This window comes from Pseudorca crassidens, chromosome 6, assembly GCF_039906515.1.
Source record: "Pseudorca crassidens isolate mPseCra1 chromosome 6, mPseCra1.hap1, whole genome shotgun sequence".
Classification (NCBI taxonomy): domain Eukaryota; kingdom Metazoa; phylum Chordata; class Mammalia; order Artiodactyla; family Delphinidae; genus Pseudorca; species Pseudorca crassidens.
Window position 1 is genome coordinate 536,642 of NC_090301.1, and position 26,644 is coordinate 563,285.

Consider the following 26,644-nt stretch of genomic DNA (forward strand, 5'->3'; position numbering starts at 1 on the left):
CTTCTCGCAGGCAGCCAGTGGTTTCTCCCTCCTGTCAACACCTATGCAAACACATAGATGCGGACTATGTTTTGTACAGTGTAGTTTAAGAGTATTTCAACATTACTTGCCAGGATAATTTTCTACAGGTTCATTCCTCTCAATTTTTACAGGAGCGTCACAACCACGACTTGGCTGGTGCAATATGGCAGCTCTGTTCTGTGTCCCTTGTATCTGTCACACGTCCATCTCTGCCTTCTCATGTCTTCCATACTCAGAGCTTACCTTCTGTTCCTAAAAATACAGACACTGACCATCAGTCGGACTGCAGTCTGCACGGTCTGTGCCTACAGGGGCGGATGGTCAGAGGGAATGAGGCTGCCTGACCAGCATGGAGGGCGTCTGAGCACCGGCATCCCCGACAGACAACAATGGAGAGACCGACTTCACAGCCCAAACCAGGGCGGGGCTTCAAACACCAAGCCAGAGGAGACACGGCATTAATAACACAACCAAAGTACAATACAGGTTACAGACATTTTGTTCAGTGTTTCCATTTTTCCAGTTGGTCACAACGGCAGAGCTCTTCTCCAAGCTTAGACATAAAGCATATTGTTAAATATCTACATAGACAAAAGTACCATTAAAGATTTTGTCTGGATGGAAATGGGTTACAGCAGCTTCGCTAACAGTACTTCTTTCTTCTCTGTCTTAGCAGCGTGGGAAGATCCTTCTTGAAAAGCCTGACTTTGTCCTGCAGCTCGTTGCTCCATGTGCCCGTCTACAGCTCATTTGTCAAACCACAGCTCCTCCGTCTCTGCTGCTGGACTGAAACTCACATCTCCACTGCTAGCTTCAGGACTTGAGATTTTTCTTGTCTAATGATTAGATCAACCCCGAACTTCCTTTTATAATATTAGACTGTGCAATGAAGACAATCTTGCGAGCTCAGAGGAAACTGTAGCCACATTCATTCGGGGCGCTCTGCAAGGTCACCGCGCTTCTGACGGGCGTTTCCCTCTCACTCTGGCTCATACTCAAGTCTGAGATTCTCACATATTCCTCAAATGCTGTATCACCAGAGACCCACTCCCTCCTGCGCTGAAGGCCACAGGAGCTGTGTGAAGCTGGAGGACATGAAGACATCACTGCTACGTGTGCTTATCAGGGAGGGGACACAGTGTCCTTGGACAGAGGCACCAAATGAGCTCACACAGCCGTGGATCCGCTGGTGCCCCAGCTCCTCCTCCAATAGCTTCCCCGAAACTACTCGAGGAAACAGGACAGCTTAAATCCCCAAATAAGACCCTGTTAGTACGGGTGAGCTAGTTATCTCTTTATTGCCCCTCTGCTCCAAGCCCGCCCTTCTTTGTGGCTTTGTGACCCTGGGACAGGACCTGCAGACATCTCTCTCTGACCAGCTGGAGACAGCACAGGAAGAGAGGGCCTCTCTCCCTGCTTCTGGGCTCTGGGCTCACAGCTGCTGGCCTGTGCAGGAGGCCCAGAAGCGACTCTCTCTCAAGCTCCGGTCCCACCGCTGGGCAGCTCCTGCCCGCAGCCTGTTCCTCGGGCCCTTGGTCTGAGCCTTGGGCTTGGGGGCGGCGGCAGCTGACTGCACTCCCTGCTCCGCATCCTGCGGGCTCCCCTCCCCGCTTCATAGTTACTGTCTGTTACCAGTTAACAATTGTTGCATTTCCCAGTTCACAGGGCAGGTGTATTCTGTCTCCTGACCCAGACCCTGAATAACTCGGCACACAGACCCTGGACGACGCCCACGGCGTGCACAGCCTAGGCAGGAGAGAGTTCCAGAACTGGGGGGAAAGCCAAACCCACAGCAAGCCTCCTGCAGCTCGTCCAAACGCGCACAGTTAGCACAACAGCCGCGACGTGACGGCGGCAGAAGCTCGTGACCAGATGAGGCTTAAACGCCGAACGGTGCGCATTAAACAGAGGGGCACGTAGACGTCTGTCCTGCGGGGTGCTCTCATGAGCGGGGGGAGGGGGCGACAGCAGAGAAGCAGAATCCGTGATGAGCATCCTAACAAGACCCTGTGGAGGGGGGAGGGGCTGAGGTGTGAGCACAGAAGGAGAGAGACGGGAACCCCCCTCCCAGCTCCGGGAAGGACCATCCCGTCTCCTCCCACCAGAGCGAGGGCGCTGGTGACCCGGGTAAAAGAGGCCGCATGTCCCCACCACATCCTTACGTAGTTTATGTCCCATGGCGGCAGCCAAGGAAGCAACCTGATACTTCTGATGAGTTTTAGTAGCTGGGCGATCAACCCACTATTTTTTTTATCCCTTGTCTTTAACTTACCATCAGGGAAAAATAAAACGGAGGGTGTATCTTAGCGGTGAATCTCCTAGAGCAGCCAGTGTCTCGGGTGATCCCTTTCTTTCCTCCTCGTCAACAGAAGGGTCTGGTTGGCTTGCCTGCCCTGACGTGTGTGCCCCTGTGCAGACTGCCTGCTCCCCAGCCAGGGCCCTACAGAGGGGACCTGCCTACAGAATCAAACTGTGCCTTTAAAAAGGTCACTGGAACCAATACCGAGCAGTCTGAACCTTCATTTGCAAAAATACACGGACAACCAGGAATGAGCAGATGCTTAACACCAAACTCCTGAAACAGAGGTGTCGACCTGGAAAGCAGACAGATGAATTCCCGATGAACGGAGCGGATGTGGTAACCAAAACCAAAACAACGTCATTAAAAAGAATAACGAAGATCCTCAGAAAGGCCAATGGAACAGGTCAATGTATTCGTAAAATGAGAAGATTTCGAAGAAGAAAAACAGCAACTAAAGAATAAAAGGAGGAAATAAAAAGATAACTCCAGAAATTAAAGGTCACCAGGAGGCCTGAACTGAACGGGTAAGACGTGCACCTGCATGGGTGTGGACAATAAATGGAGGCATTTCTCTCGAGATGGAGTAATGAAGAAGCATTCAGACTCAGGAACGTGGGAACCACAAACGTGTCTAAGAGGAATCCCAGGAGGGGGCGACACAGGAGGGGAGGGGTTGGGGGAAGGGGTGCTCAGTGACTCCTCTGAGAACGGCAGTGTAGCCTGTCACTTCCTCAATCTCTTGCTGGAATCACTGAAGATCAAGAAAGAAGATAAGAAACAAAAATGTAAAGTCCATTTTCAGCAAAACTAGGAAACTGCTAAAGCCTGAATCACAGCTTGGTGGGAGGAGTGCCAGCAGCAGAGCCAGCCCGAGGGCGTGGGAGGGCGTGGGACGACGCCCGCCCCGACAAGACGCCAGGGCACAGGTTTCAGCAGAAAGCCTCACAGAGCACTGAGTCAGGCGACCCGCACAGCTTGGGGGGTGAAACCTACACCCCTTGTTTGCAAAAAGGAGGGGAAGAGGCGGCGGCGGCAGAACTCAAACCCGGCCCTTCTGGCTTGGAGAGGCACAGGAGGCGGAGCCACATGAGGCACACGCAGGCCAGGATGAAAGACCGCGTGCAAAGACCCAGGCCAGCTGCTGCTTTCGGCTGACTGAAAATGAGGGGTGAACTGAGTTCCCCCCAAGCCTTAGGTCTTACATAAATGCCAAAGGTCCACAACTCTACAACCAGTCACTCATACAAGACCCCCTTAAAATAGCTAATCCATGAACAGCTGAACTGCTTCAAAGATGGGTGACCAAAATAGAACAATCCTGCAAATATCCAAAGACATTCGAGATAAAAGAAGGGAAAAAAAACAGAAAAGAAAGTCAGATGAACACTTAGCAGAAGAACGCTGCCTCTCAGCAGATGAGACTGCGGCCAAAATTTCATCATGAAGTTAGAGAACAGCTAATAAAGCAACTGCCTCTGTACTATAGGAGCACAACGCAGAGAAACAGGGGCTCTGGAAAGAGAAGAGAAGAGAACAGCTGTTCAAGGAAAAGGGACCACCTGGGAGTGAGTTCCCGGGTGCCGGCTTTCTGGCCATGTGACCCTGGGCAACAGTGTAAACTGGGTTACTTGTCTTTCATTATTGAGTTGTGAGAGTTGTTTTAAAAAATATATTCTAGGGACTTCCCTGGTGGCACGGTGGTTAAGAATCCGCCTGCCAATGCAGGGGACATGGGTTCGAGCCCTGGTCCGGGAAGATCCCACATGCCGCAGAGCAAGGAAGCCCATGCGCCACAACTACTGAGCCTGCGCTCTAGGGCCCGTGAGCCACAACTACTGAGCCTGCGAGCCACAACTACTGAAGCCCGCACACCTAGAGCCCGTGTTCCGCAACAAAAGAAGCCACCGCAATGAGAAGCCCGCACACCGCAACGAAGAGTAGCCCCTGCTCGCTGCAACTAGAGAAAGCCCGCACGCAGCAACAAAGGATCCAACGCAGCCAAATAAATTTGTATATAAAATATATATATATTTCTAGATAAAGTCCTTATTGATGTGTAATTGTAATTTTTTCTCTCATTCCTTTAACTTTCTCGATAGTATTATTTCTAGCACAATTTTTTTAAGTGAAATCCAATTTATTTTTTTTTTTGTCACGTGTGATTTTGGCGTCATATCTAAGAAGCTACTGTCTAACCTGAGGGCATGAAAATGTACTCCTAGGTTTTCTCCCCGGAGTTTTATAGTTTTAACTCTGACATTTAGGTCACTGATCCATTTTGAGTTACTTTCTGTGCACGGTTTGAGGGGTCCGACTTCACGTAAGGATTTATTTCTGGACTCTCAATTCTATCCCACTGACCTATACCGTCGCCTCTCGGTATCCAGGGGCACTGCCACAGAGAGCCGGATCTGCAGATGCTCAAGTCCCCAGTGGTGCTCCATGTCTGCGGGTCACGTGTGCGTGGATACATCCGCGCTCGGCTGAATGTGTGATGTGGGGCCTGCAGGCACGGAGGGTGGTCTGTACCTCTGTCCTGCTGGCACCACACCACGTGGATCACTGTTGCGTTCTAGTCATCCTTGGAACGGGAAAGTGTGACTCTTCCAACTTTCTTCTTTTTCAAGATTGTTTTTGGCTATTCTAGGTCCCTTGAATTCCCATATACATTTTCAGATCACCTTGTCAGTTTCTGTAAAAAAGCCAGCTGGGACTTGACAGGGATCACAATAGATCTGTAGGTCAGCCGCGGAGCACCGCCATCTTAATAATAGCAAGGCTGCTGATCCATGAAGATGGGGTATCTTTCCACTGATTTATTTAGATCTTCCTTCACTTCTCTCAGTAGTTTTACAGTTTTCAGTGCACAGGGTGTTTTTTTGTTTGTTTGTTTTAAAGTTACAGTTTCACTGCTCATAATTTCACAGTTTCACTGCTCATAATATGTGTTTGGAATTGAGTTGAGCTGTCTCTGGTGATGGTTAGGTCTGGGCCGTCCCAAGCAGGGGTGGGAAGTGGAGGGATGAAATGCAAAGCAAAACTCCTGGGCTTCCACAGCTGAGCTCGATGTTTCCTTTTACCGCCCTTTGCTGGAAGCACGAGGAACAGTTGCAAATAAGCAGTTATGACATTTTGGTAAACACCATCCTAAAATGCCAGTGAAAAATATATGTTCTCTAAACCAAATCTTTTCTTTTAATCTTTAGCTATTCATTGAAGGCAAAAAAAAGAAAAGTCTGTTTCTCCTGACATTTGATTCTGGCATTTAAAATTCATCTTTAAAGATCATGTTTTTCAGAAACAGAGTGGGATTTATTGAATTTGTTTTTAGTAGCATGTAGGCATTTCCCCCCCTAATTAATGGAGCTTTTCAGAGAACATGAAATCTGGTTCTATCACAAATCAGTACTTCTAGTAGACAAATGTAAAAGATTCAATTATTTTAGGACTTTACATATATTATTGTGTTTAGTTTTTAGGAAAAAATGCAATGTAAAAAATAGTTAATATTTTTGTAGCTGGATTCAACATAAACACTCTACAGTTGTGGTTTAAGTTTTAAAACATAGGAAAATGGATGGACAATACAAAAGGGAGGATAATTTGACCATATAAATAAAACAAATCAGTGAATTGTAATTTAATTAGAATTTTATTGTGCTTGAGAATTTGCAATTATTTTTATAATTATACTGCAAAGGAGAAAAGAAAAGACCTTTCTAGGCTATTCCCTTTGGAATTTTTTTTCCCATAAATAAAAAGTTTCATTCAAAATCTACAGGTGACTAACTGGCTTTTTTCAAAACTCTTTTTATGGGTTAAAACTACAGACTTCCCCTTCACGAAATTAGTAGTTGACTACCAGGCAGCATATAAATTTTGAGGTTCTTTTGTTAAATTTGTTCCTAAGTATTTTATTCTTTTTCGATGCCACTGTAAATGGAATTGTTTTCTTAATTTTATTTTGGGATTGTACATTGCTAGTGTATTGAAATACAAATTGATATTTGTATATTAATGTTGTATCCTGTGGCTTTGTTGAATTTAATAGTTCCAACAGTTCTTTTTTTTTTTTGTAGATTCCTTAGGATTTCCCATATACATCATAATGTCATCTGTAAATAAGAGATAGTTTCACTTCTTCCTTTCCAATACGGATTCCTTTTATTTCATTTTTTCTTACTCTTTTCCTTTTTTTCCTAATTGTCCTGGCTGGAACTTCCAGTACTGGGTAAGTTTTAAAAATTCCCTGTATCTCAGTTTTCTCAATTATAAAACAAAACTAATAATAATGCTGCTAATGGTTAAGGAGGAAATTAAATAGTACAGGCAAAGTGCTTCTGAACAGCACTCAGAATGTGGTAAACACTCAGTGTTGGCCATTAGGTTGTATACAAGAAACACAGCTGAAGCAAATGATACAGAAAGGTTGAAAATAAAAGAATGACGTGGTTGAATCACGAATATGGCAAACAACAACAACAAAAAGTAAGGGAACACGAACTTTATAGAATACATGGTTGAATTTAGGCCAAAAAGGCAACTGAGACCAAAAAAAAGTACATATTTTATAAGAGGAAAACAGTGCTATGCCCATCAGCATATTACAACGAATATCTTGGTACCAATTCACATGGTGTCAAGATTCATAGCACAGAAACTACAGGAGGTAAAAAGAGAAACAGGTAAACGCGCAAACGTTGGGAAGTGCTTACATGATCAAGTGGACGGGTGTGACGTGGACTGTGGGCCTGCACCCCACGTGCACACACACGGCTGACCGTCTGGAAGATTAAACGGGTAACATGACCACAATGTCAAAGGCATTATTTCTGGGTGTAGGAGAATAATACATTTAACTGTTTTCCTCTGTACTGACTGACTGAATGTTTTACTGTGAGCATGTATTAATCTTATCATTTGAAAAAAATACATAAAAAGTTTTCTACAGTGAAAAAGAAAAAAAAATCAACACGAAATACTATAACTTTACAAAGTCAGTTGACGTGAATAATTAAAAATAACAGCATCAGTTTCTAAACTGTAGAAAATCTGCAGCAATAAAAACTTTGGGGGACTTCCCTGGTGGCGCAGTGGTTGGGAATCCACCTGCCAATGCAGGGGACACTGGTTCGAGCCCTGGTCCGGGAAGATCCCACATGCTGTGGAGCAACTAAGTCCGTGCACCACAGCTGCTGGGTCTGCACTCTAGAGCCCGCGTGCCACAACTACTGAAGCCTGCGTGCCTAGAGCCCGTGCTCCGCAACAAGAGAAGCCACCGCAATGAGAAGCCCATGCACCGCAACGAAGAGTAGCCCCCGCTCGCCGCAACTAGAGAAGGCCCGCGCGCAGCAACGAAGATCCAGTACAGCCAAAAATAAAAATAAAATAAATAAAAATTAAAAAAAACAAAAACAAACAAACTTTAGTTTTCCAGAACTTAGAGTAACAATTTTCTGAAACACGTTTGCCCTCCTCTGGTGCTCTTAGGTGTCTCCTAATCTGATTCCCCTAAATAAGGAAAAATTGAAGACCCTTCGCAGAAGCCTGTGCTCTCAGCAAGAGTGTATCAAAGTCTCTCAAGACGTCTTTTTTTATTCTTTATGTTAATATGCTAACAAGTTAAATTTTATCTCAGTACTTATGTAAAATTTATGGTTTCATTTCATAATACAATTTGGATTCCTCGCTACATTTAGGATATGTTTCTACTATTTTATACGGTTTTAAAAGACATAGAATTGATATAAATCAGAGCCAGAAGCAAACAGCTATAAAACTGACTATCCTTGACTTAGTGTCTGATTTAAAAGAGTCCATGTTCCAACATAATTTCCAGAAGGAAAGCAACGTCTAGAGCCTTAAAGTCATTCTGAGTTGTCTTAACTGAAAATTACTTTAATAGGGGGAAAAAAGGCTTTTCTTCAGCTATAAAAATCTAACTTTATCAGATTCAAATATCAAAACATGCAAAAAAGCATAAGGCCACATATTAGTGGATAAAACAAATGCAAAAAATATAATTATGAGGAAACATAAATATCTAAAAATAGAACAGTAAGAAAGAATGTATCTTTCATAATCAGTGATGTTAAATTTATTTTAGAAAAAGATATTTTAGGCTTAACAGTGAAGCTACGGCAGAAGTCTACACGGGAACTTCTGAAGAAGGCTCAGTCCCAGGCAGGGGTTTGAGACCAGGAGCCAAGCAGGAAAACATTTCTTCCTGATTTTCACTGTCACCAGAAAAAGCCCTCAAGTAAGGGCTGGGCTCCTCTCTGCCACGGTGGCAAGTTACATAAACTACAAAATTACACACACAAAAGCGTAACACATGTGCAAAGGACATTCCAAAGCATTCCAGTAACAACAGTTGGGAAGCACCTACAGATGTTTTTCATGTTTCTTTTAAAGACTAGTCAAAATCTCGCTGAAAATAAAAGCCCATAATTACTGTGACCCAGGAGTCGAGGACAGGAGAGTTTAAAGCGGCCTCCTTGGTCAACAGCTGACATGGCTGGCATGTGTGTCTCGCTGCGAGGGGCCTGAGCGCAGGAGGGCCAGGGCCTCCCCGGGGACCCACCCCCTGCGTCCCCTCTCCTCCCACCCACACGCCGGGCTCTGGGTCCTCAGCCTCCAGGCCCCTGCACCCCCTGCACGTGCCGGTCCATCTCCACCTCTTCCTGTCTAAGGGTGCACCCACACTCCGCCCCTGCCTGCTTTGTTTCTCTCCTGAGCACTAAGGGCTCTGCTTTCCCTAGTTTATCCTCGAGCTTCTACTGCAGCATAAGCAGCAAGAAGGCTGGGCTCACCTGGCATCCCGGCCCGGCTTCCATAGTGGTGCCCGGAGCATCCCAGGTGCTGGGACACACCTGCCCCCGAGAGCCATGGGGTCGCGGAAAGTGGCACAAACGCACACCGACGGCCTGTCCAGGTGTCCAATCCCTGACTGTGCTTGCCATAAACTTTCTGTCCTTTTCTTCACTGTAAGTTGTCACTTTCTGTGATGTCTCCAGCATCTCCTGGCTTTTTCTTTTCACTTCAAATACCATATACTTACTCTCAACTTCCCATTTTTTTTACCTTCTAATATGATGTAGAAAAATTTGCAAATTGCATATTTGATAAGCGACTAAGATCCAGGATATGTAGAGAACTTTTAAAACTTAACAAAAAAACCAAACAACTCAATTCAAAAATGGGCAAAGGACCTGGATAGATATTTCTCCAAAGAAGACATATATATACAAATAAGCCCATGAAAAGATGCTCAACATCACTGACCATCAGGAAAATGCAAATCAAAACCGCAGTGAGGTACCACCCACACCCATCAGGATAGCTGCTATCAAAAAAAAAAGAAAGAAAAAGAAAAGAAAACAACCAGTGTTGGCTAGGATGTGGAGAAATTAGAAACCTCATGCACCGTTGGTGAGAATGCAAAATGGTACAGTCACTGTGGAAAACAGTATGGAGCTTCCTCAAAAAGTTAAAATAGAATGACCACGTGATTAAGCAATCCCGCTACTGGGTATACACCCAAACGAAAAGAAAGCAGAGTCTTGAGGAGACGTCTGTACGCCCATGTTCACAGCAGCACCACTCACAAGAGCTGAACTGTGGAAGCAACCCATCTGCCCCTCAGCATTTGAAGGGCTAAGCAAAGTGTGGGCCATCCATGCAGTGGAACATCATTCACCTTGAAAAGGAAGTTGTGACACGTGCTGCAACACGAGAGAACCTCGACACCACGGGGCTGAGTGAAATAAGCCACTCGCTCAAGAACAAATACTGTGTGATTCCACTTATTTGAGGTACTCAGAGGAGAAGAATCACAGAGACAGAAGGATGGTGGGTGCCAGGGGCTGGGGGTGGGTCAGCGTTTCAGGGGGACAGAGCTTCAATTTTACAAGATGAAGAGTGACACGGATGGACGGTGGTGATGGCTGCACAACGACGAGACTGGACTTAGCGCCACTGAGCTGCGCACTGAAAAGTGTTTAACATGGTAAATCTCTCCTGCATCTATTTTACCAAAAAAAAAAAAAAAAAAGTAGAGCAAACACACACACAAAAAACCCCTCAAAACAAAACCAAAATAGTTAAGTCTGATAAAACTGTGTCTAAAAAACATAACTTTTGCCTATTAAACTGGAGATTTCATTAGAAACCATAATAGGTGCTGCGGGGGGTGTAAAGCGCTTCTGCCCTCTGTGGGGCTCCCCGAGGGCCGTACAGCACCCGCTGACGCAGAACCTCCAGCTCCAGATATCCATCTACAGGGAAAAATCCAGAATGTGTACAAAGATTTATCACAAAGAAACTGAAAACTAGAAAACTACGTAGTCATTAAAAATTTAAGGAGAAAGTATACAGAAACATGTTCAACAGTAATGCTAAGTTTAAAAACAGACTACAAATGTATGTGGTTTGATTCTAGGTGTGTTTATGAATATATGTGAACAGATAAAAAGGGTGGAAGGATATTCAGAACACTGTGCTTGGCTGTTTCCTGGGTGGTGATTCTTGGCTATAGGCCTTCCCCATCTTCCATTTTCTTACAAGGGACACGTGTGATTTGTAACAATCAGCTGAACTCCCTCCCAAACAGGTGGCATCAGGAACCCTGTGTGCCATCCTGGCTGGTCTCTGAGGTACCGGCTGCGCGAGAGCCTCGCCAGCGGCACAGCGTTGCCAGGGAGCGGACCGATTAGCACCGGTGCAAGTGCTAATCCTGGTGGACACGCTATTCGTGAAACAGTAAGATAAACTTCGGAAAAAACGTGTATTAAACACAGTACAAGTGAAAACACAGAACGCTCTCCTTGAAAGAAGAGAGAATTGCAATCTTCCAGCCAGCTTTCTGGAGAATCTTGGTTACTTTCTTTAACTGAAAGTGATCAGTAACACAGAATTAGGTTCTTAGGACAGAAAATGAATTGTGCGGCTGCTACGACCTAGCAAAGCTCCACTGAGAAGTGGAGCTTGGAGGAAGTCTTGTGGGACACCATACCTTCTGGGGGGGGGAGAGGAGGGGAAGAAAGGGGGGAGGGGAGGGAGGGGAGGGGGAGGCAGAGGGGAGGGGAGGGGGAGGCGGAGGGTAGGGGAGGGGGAGGGGAGAGGGGGAGGGGAGGGGAGGGGAAGGGAGGGGAGGGGGAGGCGGGAGGGGGAGGGGAGGGGGAGGCGGGAGGGGGAGGGGAGGGGGAGGCGGGAGGGGGAGGGGAGGGGGAGGGGAGGGGGAGGTGGGAGGGGGAGGGGAGGGGGAGGGTGTGTTTGTTTTGTTCAGGGATTGAATGAATGGACGGAGGGAAGAAATGAGGGTCAGGAGAAATGGGTCAGCAGAGGGTGCCCGGGGTGGGGGAGGGCACACAATCCAGAACCCGTCAGCTCTTCTCGAAACCCCGGCCGCGCATCCTGCCCAGAATCACCTGAGGATTCCTCAGCAGCACGGCATGTTTTAAAGGTGGCCCTGGCGACCCAAATGTGCAGTAGGTGTGAAAGGCTCACTGGAGGCTGCAGGGGGTGGGGTGGGGGGACCAGGAGGACGGCAGCGCTCTCAGATGACCTGGCTGGGGACAGGAATCAGGACGGGATGCAGACAGCCCCGGGGCCAGGCCCACCAGCGGCCCACACTGGGCAGCAGCCCCCGTGGATGGAAGCAGCAGGAGAAAGGCCACAGGATCAGAGAATGGCTGGCAGTGGTCCTGTGTGGACGAAGGGCCCATGAGACGGTCTAACGGGTTTCCAGAGCAATCCACGTACCTGGGCAGGGCAAAAATGGACACATCCTACAACCACAAAGTGCACGCTGGGGACACACCCTAGAGAAACCAGCGCACGCAGCAACACACACAAAAGCATCCGCAGCAGCACTGCTCCTAACATCCAGACACTGTTCACCACTGAACAGAGCGGATTCTATAAGTGCAGAAAGCCCTGGGGTGTGCCAGGCTACACAGCTCAACATGGGGGGCAGGACATGCGGTGTGTGTCGGGCAGCCGAGTGAAGGCCTACAGAGGACGACTCTGGGCCTTTCTAGCCTCCCCGCCCACGTGGCCCCCGCAGGAGCAGACAGGCGCGGACGTCACCGCCCCCCCCCCCCACTCTGGCTACACGTCCGGACGGGGCCCCTGAGCAAAGCCGTTCCCAGACTTGGAGCAAGGCCCTTCCTCACGCCATCGGGTGGTGAGGCGCTGAGATTTAAAACCTGGTCCTAACGTGCCCCACGCGGCTGTAGGGAGAGGGATGAGCGTGCGAGCCCAGGAGGCCTCGGTGGTCAGGCAGCACCACTCTCAGGCGGGCCACCTCCTTGTGGGGAGTTGCGCCAAGAGTGCAGGCATCGGGAATTTCTGGGAAGGGGTGGAAGCTGAACGGGAACAGCGATTCAAGGGCCCAATCAGTGAAACAAGTACAAGGTCAGCTCTTCTAGCCTCCTATGAACACAGGACAACAGAACCAAATTCTTTCTGATCAGTAAATGAGAGCATCACGTGGATAAGAGCAAGGGTTCTGGAGACAGCCAGGGGGTGGGGTGGGGTCACAGGCCAGCTGCGTCACCCGGCAGCTCACTCTGCCTCTGCCTCCTGCTGGGGTTGCCAACGACATAAACCCGTCACGTGTCTTAAGGGCTCAGGAAACAGCTTGCAAGTCAAGACAACCCAATGGGCAAGTTTCCTTTCTATGACCCTCTGCTGGGACCCTGAGACAAGTCTGCTGTCTTCCATTACACAACGGTGGGGATGGGTCTTCCCTCGGCGACATTTCCCGATTCTTTTCCATTTGTCATCGGTCATCATCGCGGGGTCATCCAACATAGACTGTGCATGCCAACCCTCAGGCATGTCCGTGTGCAGGCGTGTGCGTGCATGTGTGTTGGAGCTTCGATACCACAACTGGGTAAATGTCCACACCTCTGCCTCGTCCCACCCTGCCACATTCCTGGGCTTCAGGGCCAAAACACAGATCAATTTTCCAAAACAAAATAATAGGTTTCAAAACCTAGGGCAGAATCACATAATTGCTGCATATACTAGGGACACACAGAGCTCTTATACAAAGCCTATATTATCGCCAAACTTCAGATGCTGAATTACTAACGTCTTCTTCTGAGATCAGACCAAAATAAGCTCTCAGGCGGTTTCTTTGCCATATTTAGGGCGCTCGTGTAGGAGCAGCGACAGACATCTGGCTACGGTACTCTCCGGAATTCTGGCTATTTCTTCCTGGCCAGAAAGAAAACATTAAGTTTTTACTGGAATAGCAACTTCCAAGTCCTCCAGCATGGGACTTCATGGCTGAGAATCTGTCCTCCTACTTGCCACATATTTAAGCTAAAGCTTTTGCAATTCTAAAAAAAAGAAAGAAAGCAAGCCCACTCTGAAACTTTTGAGGATGTTAAGAAAAGGGGAAACGTGAGCAACCTTCACGTTCATTAGCACTCCACCACACCTGCCAGCGAAGGCATGACATTCACTCCCGTGGGTGAGGTCTCCCTCACCCAAACCACATCCCAGACTGTTCTCTCAATCACTAAATATCACTCTTTCCGCAATACTGACTCCAGATAACAGAAAAGCTATAGGTGACGTCCATTCCTAAACCCGCCATGAATGGTCAGCGACGCAGGAACGTGCCCTGTCCCCAATGCCGCGCCCTCTGCAGTCGAGGGGAGGCCTCTCCAGGGAGGACAGGACCGCCAGCTCGGCCCCTCTGCTGCTCCCAGGGCAGCATGGACACCGCTCACACGTACAGGGCAAGGAGCTGGACACTTTCTACTCCCTGACTTTGCATGCAGGACAATCGAGCCGACACACGGCCTCCAGATGGTTTCTCTTACAGCTGAGAAAAAAAACTTTCCAGACCTGAGGTCAGATTTCTAATTTCAAAACCACAGAATTCATTTAATTAACTGAAAACAAATCATGATTTTACTAGATCAAAAAATTGGTCACTGACTGACCTTCAGGGAGTTAAAAATCCCATCAGTAAATGTCAAACATCACTTAAAATTAGATAGAGTTGAAGTTCCACCCTGAATCCATGAGACAGATTTCTCCCCCTTTCTTTGCGCCCTTCCGGACACAAATTAGTAATCAATATAAAGAACCACGAAGTACACCTTGCTTCATTATCATACGTAATCACGATAAACGTAAGTTTGTTAAAGCAGATGATCCAAATGGATGAGACTAAATCGTAGACATTGGCAGGTAGTACTTACAGATGAGATAAATATTGATTTAAAAATACAATTGCAGGGGACTTCCCTGGTGGTCCAGTGGGTAAGACTCCACGCTCCCAATGCAGGGGGCCCGGGTTCGATCCCTGGTCGGGGAACTAGATCCTGCGTGCCGCAACTAAGAGTCCGCATGCCGCAACTAAGACCTGGCACAGCCCAAATAAATAAATAAATAAACAAACAAATACATCTTTTAAAAATAAATACAGTGTCAGTAAAAGTCTAAATGAAACTTTAAAATGTTTCAAAAATTTTGACACGGCAGCTCCCGCTCCTCTACCAGCTTCAGTTCCCAGGGCCTCCAGGGCCTGCCCTCAGCCTGCTTTCTCTGTGGTCCTCACAACTCTGGGATGTAGAAATGTTCACTCCACGTGTGGTAACTGGGCCACAGCTAGACGGTTAACTCCACAATTACTCATAATCTATCCAAGGAACCACCCCAAAGATAATTTTTTTTTTTTTTTTTTTTTTTTTTTTTTGCGGTACGTGGGCCTCTCACTGTTGTGGCCTCTCCCGCTGCGGAGCACAGGCTCCGGACGCGCAGGCTCGGCAGCCATGGCTCATGGGCCCAGCCGCTCCGCGGCATGTGGGATCCTCCCGGACCGGGGCACGAGCCCGTGTCCCCTGCATCGGCAGGCAGACTCGCAACCACTGCGCCACCAGGGAAGCCCCAAAGATAAATTTTTAATGGTACAATTCTCATATTTTTGGGCTGAAAACCTTCCTTTCTTTAGCCATTAAAAATTTTAAAAATTTCACCTCAAACCACAACGAGATACCACTTGAAACCCACTAGGATGTTTAGAATCAAAAAGTCAAAGAATAGTAAGTGTAGTTGAGAACGTGGGGAAATTGGAAGCCTCATAAAGTGGCTGGTGGATAGAAATGGTGCGGCTGCTTTGGAAAGCAGTCTGCCAGTTCCCCAAACGATCACACACAGTCGCTGTACGACTCAGCAGTCCCACCCCCAGGGGTCTGTCCGAGACAAGTGGAAACGCATGTCCCCACAAAACCTGTACCCAAATGTTTACAGCAGCGACGTTCGCAACAGCCCAAAGGTGGGACGTCCACCAGCTGACGAGTGGGGAACAAAAAGGAAAATAGTGCTGAGACGTCCAACAACGTGGATGAACCCCTAAAACACCACGCTAAGTGACAAGCCAGTCACAAAAAGCCACGTACGACTCTGCTCAGATGAAAGGGGTCTGTGGAAACAGGACCCAGGTCACGATTTGCTTAGAGCTGGGGGGGGGGGCACCGAGGATGCTGGGGCTGCGAGGGCGACAGCTAAAGGGCGTGGGGTTTCCAACTGGGAGGGATGAAAACGTTCTAAAACTGACCGGCGTGATGGCTCTGCGTTTCTGTGAATACGTTAAAAACCACTGAATTGCACGCTTTACGTGGGTGACTGTACGGTTATATCTCAATAAAGTTGCTAGAAAGTTTCAGCTTATCCAGTGCTGCTCAGGAAAAAGCAGACAGACCCCAGCTTCCAGCTTCCAGCCACCCTGACTTTGGGGCAGCAGGACTGCAGACCGAGAGAGAAAGCCAGAGGAAGAAAAGGCTCCCGTGTGGCCAGCGGTTTTGGCTCTCAGAGTGCTGGCCGGTATCGTGGGGCCTGAGCTGGCAGAAGCAAAGCTCACATCACCGCCCTAGTGGGTGGGAGACAGACGGAGCCAGGGGCTCGCGGATGCGCTCACCCCTCTGAAGGAAGGGAATGAGGGCTGGGGGAGGGCAGCCTCAGCTGCTGAAGCAGCAGGAGACGATGAGCCACAGACTCTGCCTGTGAAGAGCCACAGGCACCAGCAGAAGACGCCGTTTCAAAAATAACTAAACGTCAACTTCTTCCCCTAAGAATAAACCTTCAGTATCAACCAGGGGAGTCCACACAGGCCACACCAGGCCAGGTGCCACCGGCTGCACATCAACCCTGCGAGTCTGCAGACAATACTGCAGAATACTTAGTAAAAAATAAACCAAATCAGCACACCGTAAGATAGGTGTGGACGGCCCCAAAACCCCAGACACAAAACACAACACCTGAATCCCTAGCGTCAGAAGACGTTGCCATAGAGGGAAAAACTAAAAACTCCTAACGAAAGCACGTTACCCAAGCTCACCCTCGCTTCCGTTCGGTCGACCGCACTTACCGGCACTGGTCCAAACACGGAAGCAGCCTCGCCGCCCAGGAACTGCCTTCCAGGAGGAGAGCCCGGCCAGCTCCGGGGTGGGGGCGTCTTCCCCAAGACCTGCCTTTTGTGCCACCAACAGAGGCCATCCGCCCCGGGACCTCACTGCCCGGCACCTCAAGTCTATACCACCCACAGACCCACAGCGAAAGTCACCCAACCACAGTGTGTCTCTCAGTCCAACTGTACAGGGCGGGCGGGGGAACGACAGACAAGATCGGTGACCAGGGATGGTGGGGCAGGGGCGGCAGGCCCAGGGAGACCCAGCCTGGGCTCTGCATCTCGGATCTTGGCAACGGCGGCCCACGGGAGACACTGGGGAGGAGGGAGCAGGGCAGATGCACCTTCTCCAGCAGCCCCTCCCGGAGGAGGCCCCACAAAGTGCTTCATCTGGCAAACCCGCCCAGCCCGCTGACACCAGATACCAGACCTTCAGAGACTTTCCAGGGACTGTGCACCTGATCCCTGGCAGCAGCCGTGTGAGAGCCTCTGCAGAAAATGGCCACAGACTCCGGGTACTTCTTCAACCTGGGCTTGCCTGGCAGCCTGCTTGATCAGCCAAACCCGGCAGAAGGTACACGTGTGAATTACAAGCCTAGGCCTCAGGGACCTCACAGCTGCCACCCCCGAGCGCATTCCCATCACCATGCGCACAAGGTCACGCCAGCTCGCTGGAGAGTGAGGTCCTACACGGAGAGAGGTTCCAGCTGGGGCCCCAGACATGTGAGCGAGGCCATCCTAGACCACTCAGCACTCAGACCAGAAGAACCTCCAAGCCAACACTCAGACATGCAGAAAATATTAAATATTTGCTCTTTTAAGTTATCAGGTTTGGGGGTGACGTGTTACTCAGCAAAGCTAACTGATACAGTTGTAGACGACTAGGGTACTTAGAAATAGAATACAACTAACTTACAAAAAAATACATTGAGTTTTAACTTCTCCTGAAAGGTATGCATCAGTGAGTAGCACAATTTAAAAAGGACCCCATCCAACTCGGGATATACAACAGCAATCTGATTCTTTACTTTCTGGTAACTCTGCCAGGTCTATCAAAATACCAAACATGATGGTTCTATTTGGTTAAAAGAAACAACAATCTCAATTTATTAAAACTTCGACATGCTCTCTATATTCTGAACCTTTATAAAATGCTATCTCTGATTTAAAAGCAAATTTCTCAGAGAAGGATTACATCTTATTTATGACTCAACGATAAATGTGTGCTTTTTTTCCTTTTCTGGTCCTAGGTTTAGTTGATAAAGACCATTAAGCAGGCCAGAAAAAGATGCTCTAAAAGTAAACCCTAACTAACGCAATTCTTTTCTTTTCTCTTCTTCCTTCCTTTCTTTCAAAAAATCTGAACCTCTTTTAAGCCTAGACCATAGCAAATGTGTTTATCATAGGACGGCTACACGGTGGGAATTCTTCCAAACATTTGTCCGGAAAAGACGTGGGAGCCCAGCTAATTCCCAGATCTTTAACCTGTTTCTCCAGGTGACTCATCCGAGTACGGTAAGACAGGGACCGAGAGCCAGTCCCCTCCTTCAGGGCTCAAAGGTGGCCTGTTCCCAACTCCCTGCCCTGCAAAGGCTGCTTCTTGCAACACAGGAGTGACCTGGGAAGGTGGACAGACAGGCCCTACCAGTTCCAGTTACCACTGCCCTGACGAAATGACATCTGGTTTCTTCCTCAAATAAGACCTAAAAGAAGCATTCAGGGTTCCCTGAGTTCAGACACTAGGAACCTAGGCACTAGATACCTGCCATCGAACACTCAAGGTGTACCCTGGGCTCCAAGCAGGAGGGCACCTCTACTCCTCAAGCCCCCCAGCTGGCCTCTCCCCTCCGCTCCCCGCCCCCGACCGTGCTCACCTCCTTCCTCACCTCTGCCTTCTCACACAAGGCATCCTGCCATCAGGCTCTGCGGGAGCCTCAAGGCTTCCTCTAGGCCTCTTCACACCGGGCCCACAGCTCCTCAATCATCTATTTTCTGTGTAGCATCTGGACCTCTCCCCAAGCATAAATAAACCTCCTGCTAAAGTTTAAGTTCATTCTCTCGTCTTTACTTTGTGACATTAAGAGCAGGGGATGCTTCCAAAGGTATTACTTTAAACCAATATAAAAATATTAGAAAAAAGAATGTATTCCTGCATTACTTATGAAAATAAGTAATTTTTTAAAAGAACGTTCATTCTATTGCCATTTAGAAAATCAGAAAAGATGTTTTCAAACATTTGCTATATTCAACTGTCTTTGCCAACATTATCAGTGCAATGTATTATTAGAGAATTTTCACGATAAAAATGTTCCTACTGCTGACCTAGAAAGACAAGCCCTGTGCGAGCGCTGTGCCAGGCTCTTCGTGTGCTGAGTGCTCTGCCCTCACCCCAGCCACCCTGGGAAGCGGGGACCTGAGTCACCCTCACATTCAGACGAGGACACACTGTGAGGCTAAGGGGCGTCCCTCACCCAGCGGCTCGGCCACCAGGACCTGGGTGGAGACAAGCTGGTTCCAGTCTGCACTGCGTGGCTCTCAGCCAGCCTCTCAAAAGAGAAGAATGTCAAGACCACATTACGTCAGAATTTTAAGTCAGGAGAACACCACTCCCCAAACTAAAAGGGGAAACGCAGACGGAGTTCCCAAGGATTTTATTACCAGCCCAGCCACTCATGGGCGACTTGACAAACAGGCAAAGTCTAACCAGCAAAATGGAGTTTGGTACATAATACCAAATATTACCCGACTTCTAGAAAACGCGAGGAACTAGGCCTCCAGGAATCTCGCTTCTTACCTCAACGTCAAACACCTCGACGGAGCTGTCCAGCAGCTGCACTCGGATGGGCGTCCTGGCCGCTGGCCACGCCGCTGCTGCCGAGGGGCCCTGCCCAGGCTCGAGGGTGCTGACGCCCGCGGGGGTCTGGGCGCCTAGGCGTGTCCCTGGGGTCTGCAGGACGCGGTAGGTTCCTTCCAGCTCCCCCATTCTTCACCAGCTAAGAGTGAGGAATGCACTAAAACACACAAAAAACCCCCAAATTATCCCCAGTTATTTCAATATTAAAACAACGTAAGAAAATTGTCAGGTACACAAGAACTCTCTGTACTGTTTTTGCACTTCTACGAGTCTTAACGTACATCAAAATTAAGAGTTTAGAAAGATTATCTTCTCCTCATACCTCGACTGGTGAGCATACACAGCAACACGCCGCAACACCACTATCGCTGGGGTGCACGCAAGCTGGCAGTGCGTGAACTCATTTAACCCCCAGACCCTCTGAAGGAGCCGCAGCATCTCTGCCCACCGGCAGGGGAGGGGAGGCCCACAGCCGCCTGCCTCTCTTTCCCCAGACCACCCGGAGGCCCTGCACCTCCTCCCTCCACCAGCCCAGACATTCACGTGCTGACCACACGCTCTGTGTGCCGGACAGCGCTTTTCAGCAAAGGGAAAGGGGTACACACAGCACGGTGCCAGCATGGGTCCTGGGTCCCACCTCCGCTGACACGGTGGGGAAAATGCCAAGGAAGGTGGATGAAGACAGCCAGGCTGTCTGCCCGCTTTGCACACCCTGGTTTTTCTAAGCTGTGTCACCAGGCTGGAGTGGGGGCCACCAGCGGTTCAGGAGGTAACTTCAGACTTGGCGCTGAGTGACAGCCTAGCACACGTCACGGGGAGCACACGCGTGCCACCCTTCCCAGCACCCGCCCTGTCCCGTCCTCATAATACCCTTGTGGTCACCACCACCCACGCCCTCCTCACCTATGACGACACCGAGGGTCTGCAAGGGTCAGAGAGCTGCCCCGGGAGGCGCTCGTGCCCTTTCAACCCTCCTCAACGTGCCGGGGGAAGGGTCTCCGGTTCTTAGCTGTTAAGTGGAACAGAGCCAATCACGCCATTGTTTTTTAACAACCAAAGGACAGGCTCAGTGCCTGCTAGAATCTGGTCATACTGCCTTGCTTTTAGTCGTCCTTATTAATATAATTACCTTCTATTTATGGCTAATTCCCTTCTTAAATACGTGTATTTATGTATGAAAGTCAACTTAAAGAAACATACCTAATGGTTAAACACAGTATGGCAAACACAAATGTCAGATGTTTAATCAAGAAAGAATGCAGGGGCTTCCCTGGTGGCGCAGCGGTTGAGAGTCCGCCTGCCGATGCAGGGGACACGGGTTCGTGCCCTGGTCTGGGAAGATCCCACATGCCGCGGAGCGGCTGGGCCCGTGAGCCATGGCCGCCGAGCCTGCGCGTCCAGAGCCTGTGCTCCGCAACGGGAGAGGCCACAGCAGTGAGAGGCCCGTGTACCGCAAAAAAAAAAAAAAAAAAGAATGCAGATGCGGTGAAAACCATTTTATTTTGCTTAATCAGCTTCAAAAAGTCTTCTACTAATTTGCAGTAAATATTTTAGAGAATTAATCTCACTAAACTCCTAGTCCGTGCCCTTTCATGCCAACTTAATTGCTGAGTCCTGTGGCCTTTTCCTCTTTTTCGAGCTTATTTTGTTATCAAGATAAACCAACTCATGAACTTATTGTCTCTTCAATTAAGATGGAAAAGCTTCTCAGTGACCCACTGCCAAGCAACTCCTACTTAAACCCTACTCAGCGAAGACCTTCCCAACAATCTGCGTGAGAATTTCCATGCATGTCTGGTTTATCAAACAAGCAAACAGAAAATGAGAAAGCTAAAACCCCCGGGAAAGGTGAAATGTGCGTAGCATGAGCAAAGTGATGAGGCGACGTGTCCTTCTGCGAAATACAGCTCCCGACCCACCCCATGCACCAACGGGCTGACCCCCGGCTCGGACTGGCACGTAGATTCCCTGCACCACACGTGTGGTTCAGGTCGGCAGTTACCCACCGTCTTCAGAATTCTCTCTCCAGGCTGCATGCCCCCCGGGAGCGGTCACTAATTCTGTAAATATTTGCTAAGTATTTACTTAATTAACGTCGCAGGCATCAAAGAACAGGCACCGTGTATGCCGCAGTCAGGAACCACACTTCAGAAAAGCCCTGTTTTCCTGCCACTGACTGATACTCAGCGTGAGGTGTATGAAGCTCTGAGAGCCATAAACGTGAGCGTTTTCATGCCAGTCTCACAAACTTGAGTAGTTACTGCGGAAGAGAGGGGTGTTAAGGAAGTCAAGCCCACCTCTCAGGTGTCCCAGGTGCGCACGCAGGTGAGAGTAAAGCGTGGTCAGCTCACAGCACTCGCCCAACACCCGCCACCAAGAGGAGCTTCTCCTGAAACAAGCTACGGGATGTTTCACTTTGGGCACCAAAGTGATCCTTTCCCTTTTAAGTAAAGCTACAATTCTGAAAACATATATACAACCAAGATGTACTTTTAGCAGTCACTTCTGTTGTGTATTCCACTGTAAAATTCTCATTTATATTTCTTCATAATAATTTTAGATGGAAAAAAATTTCTTCAGGTTCTTTCTCTTCTACTTATTATAAGAAAGTCATGTCTGAACGCCTACTTTAAACAAAACAAAACAAACCAAACCAAGCAAGACTAACCTGTCTTGAGGGGCACATCCGGGTGAGAAAACTGCAAGAACAGGCAAGGAGGTTATTCCTAGAACAGTCACGGCAGTGGTTCCCTTGGTGGGAGGGGCCTGTCCCGGGGGCAGGGCACAGGGGAGGGGTCCTGGGTGTGGCCGGCACAGTTCCATCGCTTCACTGGACAGTGTCCACTTTATTCATTAATCTGTACATTTGATTAATGCAGTTTTTCTGTATCTGTGTTTATTTTATAATAAAAAATATATTTAAACCAGCATACTTTTAATTTACCATTGTTTCATCTCTCATAAGAACATAAGATATGTTAGATGAAAAAAACCATTTTCTTGGCTCAAGGAATTCTAAAACATGGCTCTTGAGAGGAAGCCTTTGCAGGTTCGTACACCTTGTGAGCAGCATGCTTACATCCTAGTTATTTGCACCTGGTCAGAGTAAGACACCCACACAGCTTAGGCTGAGACTCCGGACCACGAGACGGCCTGATCCCAGAGGTTCATCCCAGGGAGACAAGTTCTCTTAAGAGGAAGTGACCCCATGGGGCACCCTCCTGCTGATATTCCAAAGAAAGCTCTGTTTGCTATCACACAACGGCAATGGGGCATTAAATCACCCATTTGATAATTACTCAGCTTTAAGTTTAAGAAAGTTTAGAAAGGAAGACACTTAATGGAAAACTGAATGTAACTGCTGTGCTGTGAATGTTAGTTAATAATCATGGTGTCATTTTAGAACGAGCAGCAGAAGGACCCCTCCCTGCAGGAGCGTGAAGCTGCTCATTCAACAGTCTTGCTACATACAGCCTGATTGCTTCCTGTAGTCTGACAATGGGAAAAAATCAAAGGGAAAAATGTATGCACTGAATTTGCTTTACATAAATTAATAAACTAACAGAAATTACTTTATTTTGCTCTGTGTGCTTATAAATAAACATTAAAAAGGCAAGAATATGCAAACTGGACTAGACACACAGAGCGCGTCCCGCAGTCCTGCAGGCTCTAAACGTCAGGCATTAGCCCCTGCTCGCTCCCCTGCTGCTGCCAGAGACCCTCTCCAGAAATCTGGAGGGAATCAGCGGTGTCAAGAGTCAGGTGCCTACGAGGGACTCCAGTTCCCTTCTCCCTCCCAGGTGAACAAAATGATTTGCAGTCTTCATTCCTAAAAATATTTCTGGTGGCTACATACAAACTTCCACCACTGATATTTAGTATTACCTACTACAAACTCGGCTCCTATATATTCTCATTTAATAAAAAATTTAAAAACCGACTCGTGACATAAAATTTCCATCTTGAAGTTGGAAAAATTCGGCTCAAAAGTCTGTCAAGGGGCTTCCCTGGTGGCGCAGTGGTTGAGAGTCCGCCTGCCGATGCAGGAGACACGGGTTCGTGCCCCGGTCTGGGAAGATCCCACATGCTGCGGAGCGGCTGTGCCTATGAGCCATGGCCGCTGAGCCTGCGCGTCCGGAGCCTGTGCTCCGCAACGGGAGAGGCCACAACAGTGAGAGGCCCGCGTACCGCAAAAAAAAAAAAAAAAAAAAGTCTGCCAAGGCTTTGGGTGATGATGTGTCAATGCAGGTTTGTAACAAAGGTACCACTCAGGGGGTTGGGGGGGACGGGGGGGAGACTGTGCACGTCTGGGGGCGGGGGGCATATGAGAAATCTGTGAAACTTCCACTCAATTTTGCTGTGAACTTAAAATTGCTCTAAAAATCAGGTCTATTAAAAAGAAAAAGAAGCTCTGCCACATAACACATAATTCAGAAGTGACAAAGCCAGGACATGAGCCCAGCCCAGATTTGGCCCTCAAGTCGTCTCCCCCGCGGCTGGGAAGTCAGCCTGTGGCTCCCCAGACAAGCGCAGTCCACTGTCCACAGCAGTGGAAGTTGCTAAAATTTCGGTCACGCATGGAAACGATCTCTACGTGCTTCTTTGATGAAAAGGTGAATAAAAGCAAGGTACAAAGAAGGCGCGTGGCGCACTAACTGGTTAAAAGAGGAAGACGGTAAACACATGCATTTTTCAAACAACCACCCTGGAGGGTAAACCAAAACCTAAAGGAAAGACCTTCCTCTGGGGGCAGGGGGAGGGGGAGGCGCTGGGAGGGCAGCGCTGGGCTCTGCTTCCTGCGTCTACAGTCATGTCGCATAGGGAACCTTGTCGATGTGCTTTTGCCACGTAACATAACCTGTTCCCAGAAGTAACACCAGGGGGTGACGGCCATGGGGGCCAAAATTCTGCCCACCGCAAGGTCTTTGTCGGGTAATTCCGATGTCTGCATCATCTCAGCTGTAGCCTGTCTTTTCTCGTGTGAGCTGGTATTTCCCTGGTTCTGTGTAGGCCAGGTAATTTTGGATTATATCCTGGACATTTTAAACACTGTGTTATGAGCCTCTGGCCTTGTTCAAATCCCACAGGGAATGTGGCACTTCTCTTTCAGCAGCAGGGCCTTGCCGGGTTCAGGCCGCAGCCGTGGTCTCAGCATCAGCTCCACCTTCAGAGGCTCCATCCTCCCTGTGCACCATCACCCAGCTGACAGCCTGGCTCCCGGGCTGTGGTCGACCCCTTAGCTGAGTTCCCACAGCCTCTGGCAAGTGGCACACGGTCGGCCCCATGCGTGTACAGCTCGGTGTCGAGCCCACAAGTTCACTGGCAACTGTGAGGGGTCACCTCCTGAGCACCGCCCTCCATGGGGGTCACAGGCTGCAGGAAAGAGAGTAAAAAGCCCTTGGAGTTTTAGGTGTCTCAGGCCTGGCTGGAGAACAGGGAGAGAGAGAAGAAATGGTGGCTTTCTCCCACTCCCTCTAGAGCCCAAACTGGGTGGCTCCCCCTGCAGCCCTCCCTATCTGCCCCTGGAGCCCAGCTCCGGGTTTCGGACACCTGAAGACGCTGGGGACCGGGGGTGCTGGAGGGAGAACAGGAAGCTCAGTGCTCCTGCGGCAGGCACTTCAGGCCCTGGCCTTTGTCTGCCCGTCACCACTTCTTTGCCAGGGTCCTCAGGGCTGCTCCCGCAGCTGTCTAGCTTTGTGGCCACAGTCAGCGGGAGAGACAGGGTGGAGGAGGCTCATTCCTTCTTCCCACAAACGGAACTTGGCATCCATGCATTTAAAGCATGTTTGCAGAGGTCATCTTTGAGAGAGGGAAGAGGGCTGATTTTTATTTCCTTCTTTCCTGGCGCCTGTATCTCTTGAATTGCCTACCGTGATGAACGTGCGCTACTTCTGAAATCAGATGGCTTCCGGGCAGACGACGGCAGGGGCCACCTACAGCCGAGCCCGCTCGCCTTCAAAGAGAGAGCCGGGGTAAGCACCCACGTCTCCTCTAGGTGTTGCGCTTGTTCTTGCTTCTCAAATAGTGCAGTTAAAATAAAAACTAACATTTTAAAACACTCTCTTTAGATCAATTTAAAAAATTGATTTCTTGTTCTGACACTGAGACTTGTTCCCCCCACACTCAGCTTGTGTTAACTATTACCAAGGCAACTGGGATCTGAACGACGCAGGAGGTAAAGTGAATCACGCCCAGTCATTTAAACGGCTGTAAAACAGCCAGCGCTGCTTCCTGCTTCCAGACACATCCCGCCAGCCGCAGGAGGAGGCGCCGTGCACCCTCACGCACGTGCCTCCACGGTGTTGTGTGGCACCAGGCAACGGACCACAGGCTGCCCCTATGCCGGCAGTGTGACTCTAAAGCCATTCTGCCTCGTTTCTGGGCCCCTACCTGGCACCGGCCTGCCAAGGTCCTAAGAAAGGCCCTCAGTGAAGTGCGGCCATGATCACAGCCTTCTGGGAAATTCGAAAACATATTCAAATTGCAATCGACTAACACTGCTGCCCCTTCCACCCCAAGTCTGTTTCTGTCCCTCCTTCCCTCCACGTCAGGCAGCTCAGGAGAGGACCCAGCTACCAGCACAAGGAGCCAGGGACACCCTTAGTTTGGGCTGAAGTGGAGACGTTTCAGGTGTTCACACTGAGGTGACCACCCGCCTCACAATGCAGCTATGGCTCCCGGAACACCACTGCCAGTCCCGTGCTTGCGTGCTGGAGGGTTACGGAACAAAGGTGCAGGGCCCAGGCCCTGCAGCAACATGAACAGACCCGATGGCACCTGGTGCTGGAAGCATGTGGGCCCTGGGAAAGGAGCAAGGTTTGAAACTCGGGGAGCCAGACGCACATTTGTGGGAAAATCATCACCAGACTTGTCAAAATGCAAGCAGAGTTCGGTACTCAGTAGTCAAAACTACACTTCTCGCCTGTCAGAAAAAAAAATTTATAATGTAGCAGTATGACTATAAATACACCATTGATTTTTTAACGTTTTTGAATGGAATTGTGCAAAACAGAATTTATCAGAACTCCTGCTTTTCCGA

General features: G+C 48.8%; 1 protein-coding gene across 10 annotated transcripts in view; it reads right to left on the reverse strand.

The window, feature by feature from the left end:
• Positions 1 to 26,644, reverse strand: part of FARP2 (FERM, ARH/RhoGEF and pleckstrin domain protein 2) — a 91,677-nt gene that overhangs the window by 61,246 nt on the left and 3,787 nt on the right. For 9 of the 10 annotated variants that reach the window (XR_010944107.1, XR_010944108.1, XR_010944106.1 and 6 more), the window contains exon 2: positions 19,546 to 19,762. The exons of the other annotated variant lie outside the window; for it this stretch is intronic. Coding sequence is in view for 5 of the 9 variants with exons in the window: in XM_067739960.1 (XP_067596061.1) it covers positions 19,546 to 19,734 (189 nt within the window). In the remaining 4 variants the exon portion in view is untranslated. The remainder of the gene's footprint in view (positions 1 to 19,545; positions 19,763 to 26,644) is intronic. 10 annotated transcript variants of the gene reach the window in all.